The 4,285-nt window shown below is 50.7% G+C and overlaps 1 protein-coding gene across 1 annotated transcript in view; it reads left to right on the top strand.

Annotated features, from left to right (window-relative positions):
- LOC118327831 (flocculation protein FLO11-like) overlaps positions 1–4,273 on the top strand; it is a 5,917-nt gene extending 1,644 nt beyond the window's left edge. Inside the window, exons 2-3 of the mRNA XM_035661308.1 lie at positions 718–959; positions 1,889–4,273. Of these exons, the coding sequence (XP_035517201.1) occupies positions 718–959; positions 1,889–3,487 (1,841 nt within the window). The 3' untranslated portion in view covers positions 3,488–4,273. The remainder of the gene's footprint in view (positions 1–717; positions 960–1,888) is intronic.
- Positions 4,274–4,285: the final 12 nt, after the last annotated feature.

The following is a 4,285-nucleotide window of genomic DNA, read 5'->3' as shown; positions in this document are numbered from 1 at the left end:
ACACACACACACACACTTTTTTAACTTGGTTTAAGACTCCCTCATTGTCGAGGAATGCAGAATTCAAAAGGTTTGTCAACTGCTCCAGCAGTCTTGAGCCATAATGGCATGAGGTGAAAACGGCCCTCCTTTGCATGGTCAATAGGTTCCTGGGCCACTAGCTACTGTGATGTTGATATGCACACAATCTTCTTTGTGAAGACAGGCGCTGCCCCGGGGGTCAGGTTTCACCCAGCCCCAGAGAAAGACATTTACTGCATTCTGTGGCCCACCCCTGGATCAGGCATGCTCCATTTTGAGGGGAGATTCCCTCCAGTGGCCAACCATAGACTGACAAAAAACCCCACAACAAAGTTCACACCACAAAGCCAGTGCAGCCCACTGAAGCTGTCTCACTTTAAATTGGTTAAACATAACTGATGGGGTTCACTTGTTGGGCTAAATCAGTGCAGAACATTTCTTTTTTTTATTTAGATGTTTTAAAAATAAAAATCTATAATTTTGGGACCACTCTGCTCACATGGCACCTAGAAAATTGCCATTAAGGATTCGTTTTGGGCGTGAAAGTTTAATTTTGTGCCTCCTCACACAGGGACGAACTGAGCACTGCCTCTTTATACCAAAAGAGTGGTGCATTTGGTCATTTGGTGTAAACGGGTTTGGTAAATACTCTTTGAGCAGTCACGGTCAGCTCATGCCTCTCCTCCCCTCCCTCAGCTCTGGAAGACGAGCATCGCCCGGAGCAGGAGCACTCCTCGGCTGTGTCGGACAGTGATGACGGCTCCCCACTCGACCTGTCAGGAAGAGGGCTCTTTGGGAAGCGCCGTCGCCGCGGCAACCTGCCGAAGGAGGCGGTGCAGATCCTGCGGAGCTGGCTGTACGAGCACCGCTTCAACGCCTACCCGTCAGAGCAGGAGAAACTCAGTCTGTCAGGCCAGACCAACCTCTCAGTGCTGCAGGTGAGGAGCAGAATTGAGTTGATTTATTTTTTGTTTTCCCAGAAGCACTGTGTACTTACCAGAGGAAATGACACTTGTGGTACAAACTGTGTCTGCACTGTGGTGTGGGTGTTAGCAATTTGCAATCTAGTTTGACAAAAAAAGATTTTGTCAACACGGTCGTATCATTTGTTTATGATGCATTATACTTCCAGACCTTCTTATATATAGGTTTTATAAATAAGTTTATTATTCTTGTGGCACAAATAGTTGTCCATAACCTGCACATCAGACTAGTTGGTCACCTTTTATCACTGTGAAGTCTGATGCTACGCACGAGATAGGTGTTAAGTTTACATAGCAGCGCTACTAATTTTAATTAAAACTTTTCACCAACTGAAGAAGTGAAAGCTGAAGAATTATCAGATGGTATCGCCACATTGTGCTGCTGAGAATGACTCTTTCCCAGCATTGCATCAGTAGTAGACATTTCCTCTTCCCCTCTCCACACTGGCACGCACAGACAGGCTGCGTTAGAGAAGGCATTACAGATCAGCATGAGGCGGCAGCAGAGTTTCTTGTTATGTAGTCAGTTCGCTGGAATGCCTTTGGCTGGCTTCTCTGTGGCTCAGCATATTTGAGCTCAGACCTTCATTATTGCCAGCTGTCTGAGGGTTCTCATCTCTGCGTCTCACTCTTTTCTTGTGTGGGAAGCTGTACCACTAGAGGGAGTAAGTAAGGCCTGATGCACAGATGTAGATGAAGGGAAATGTGTAGGTGGTTATTAAAAGGCAGATTGTTTTCAGTGCCGACTTTGAGTTATGGATCCGGCCAATGTGAGTGTTGCGTCGAAGCTAAAAATGAATCTGAAAACTGTGCGAGCAACTTTTCACATCCATGTACACGGTATCAGTTCTGTTTATGCCAGAAATTCCCCCTCTTTTCCCCAGATATGTAACTGGTTCATCAATGCACGTCGCCGCCTCCTCCCTGACCTGCTCCGCAAGGACGGCAAAGATCCCACCAAATTCACCATCTCCCGCAAGGTTGGCGGTAAAAGCGAAGGCCACTCATCTAATGGAGGCGGAGCCAGCTCTCCGGAAAGCAACTCGTCCCAACAACGCCCGTCTGTCATCCGCTCGGCCCCCACGCTGGACCTCAGTCTTCTTGGGAACACGGCAACAGCTATTCTGACAGGAGCAGGCTACCCTGGTAAGGAGGGATCGGTCCAGGCGCTGATGAAGCTGGATACACAAAGTCTGCTGAGGGAAGCAGAGGAGCAGGGGGCTTGTCTCACCAGCACAACAATAGCAGCAAGCCCCACCAGCGGCCTCTTCAACACGCCTCCGCCGACCCCACCCGAGCTGTTACCCACCCAGGACTTCAGCGATTTGAGGCTCCTGGTTGATGCAGCTCTGCAGAGGGCAGCGGAGCAGGAGAACCTGAAGAGACTCCAGGAGAGCCAGAACAGAGCAACAGAGGCCGTGAAGACGGACCTAGTGGAGGCACAGTGCGGCGCTTACAGCAGCGACATGGGACCTACACCACCTCCAGAGGACAGCCAGCAAGTCATGGATCCTTCCAGGGTGCAGAGTCTGATGGAGAAGGCTATGGCTGTTTCCGTGTCAGGTGTAACCTCAGTGAAGGCTCCAGTGCCTCTTTCATTAGCAGCCTCTGTACCAGCCCCAGCCCCAGTCTTGGTCTCAGCCCCCCGGCTCTCCCCTCTGCCAGTGAATAAAATCATCTGGAGTCCCGTGGAGAAGGACACTGCCAGAGCTTCCAGCCCAAACCAGCCTCCGCTCATCGCAGCCCATCTGCCAACATTGGTACCAACTCCTGCCTCAGTTTTAGGACAGCCAAATTCTCAGAAAGCAGCTGCTGCTCCAGCCATCACCCCAGCTTCATCATCAGCTCCAGCCTCAAGCTCAGTCCCTGCTCCGCCGCCCGCTACGTGTCCCACGAGTGCATCGGCGCCAGCCACAAGGCCGGTCTCGGTGCCATCGTCAGTCCTCCTCCCGGCCACAAGTTCCACTGCTCCAAGCCAGGCGCCATCCCAGTGTGTAGCGCTTGTTCCAGCTGCTCCTTCTCCAGCCATCACCTCTTTCACCCCCCCCAGAGGAGTCCCGCTCTACCTGCCGTTCCACAAATCCCCCATAATCCCGGTCACAGTTCCGTGTCCGTCACCCGTTTCAACCGTGGCGTCGTCTCCAGCCCCTGTTCACACCCCAGTCTTTGTGTCTGCCCAAGCTCCAGCTCCCCTCCCAGCGTCACCCCCAACACCCTCCTCTACACCAACAAGCACGCCTCTTCTGGGCCTGGTCTCCCACGTCTCCCCTCCTCTTCAGCCTTCAGCTTCCTCCACAAGCAGCACCAGCAGTAGCAGTGTTAGTAGTAGTGCACACAGGAATTCAGCAGTGGCGCCCAGCGTCTGGAGCATGGTCCACGCTGATACCAGGCAACCCAGCTCTCTTCAAGTGGTAAAGACCCCCATCACCACAGTGTGGGGCCCGCAGCACAGCCTGCACACAGTGAGCGAGACTGTTAACTAGGAGCTGAAAGCACGTGTTTTTTTTATTTTTTATATGTATATCTGCGGAGGAGAGGGGCCAAACATTCCCTTTGGATGGACAACACTGTATATAGGAGAATGTATCATCACCAGTCCCCCTTTTTGTTATCAAATCCTGTGCCTGCAGAATACAGGGAATGAAATGAGGCGTGCGAGCTGGGACAAAGTGAAGTAACGGACACGAGGTGTTCCAGAGACTCGCTGTTTTCAAGCAGCTTTTTATTGTTTCAAATACGCGGTTCTTAACGGAGGCACCTACTGGTAAGAGCGCTTCTGATGCCATTTCTCGAAATGAACATTCCTCAGTGCAGAGTCAATGTATTGTACAACGTCTTTGGCAACACATTTCAAATATCTTTCCACATGACAAGTTGTGAGCGAGGCGGAGAGTATCCCTTAATTGTACAAAATGTCAGTCGGTGTGATTATCAACACCAGCAATTAGCCTCTTCAGTAGCAGTACCGGACTTTATTGAATGTACAAAAGACGTTGCTATCATTGGCTAGGCTGCCTATCATCCATTCCCCTCCCAGGATTAAAAAGGAGGACATGAGGTTTATTTTCTACTTGCAGCAGCAACAATAGTCATAGTTTTCTATAGTTGTGCAATTTAGATGATTTTTTTTTCTAAATGAGTCTCTTCTTTACTCCACTACACCCCCCCCCTCCTTTTTCCCCTGGAGATGAGCAGAAGGGAAATTGATTGTACTGCAGTGAGCCTGACTGAATGAGTGACTCGCTTCGATGTGTCTGTCTCCATCACCCCCCCCCCCCCCC

The sequence above is a fragment of the Morone saxatilis genome, unplaced genomic scaffold, assembly GCF_004916995.1.
Source record: "Morone saxatilis isolate NCDOM2014 unplaced genomic scaffold, NCSU_SB_2.0 Contig18, whole genome shotgun sequence".
NCBI lineage: Eukaryota > Metazoa > Chordata > Actinopteri > Moronidae > Morone > Morone saxatilis.
Note: the sequence above shows the minus strand (reverse complement) of the source record. Positions and strands in the feature narration are given on the sequence as shown.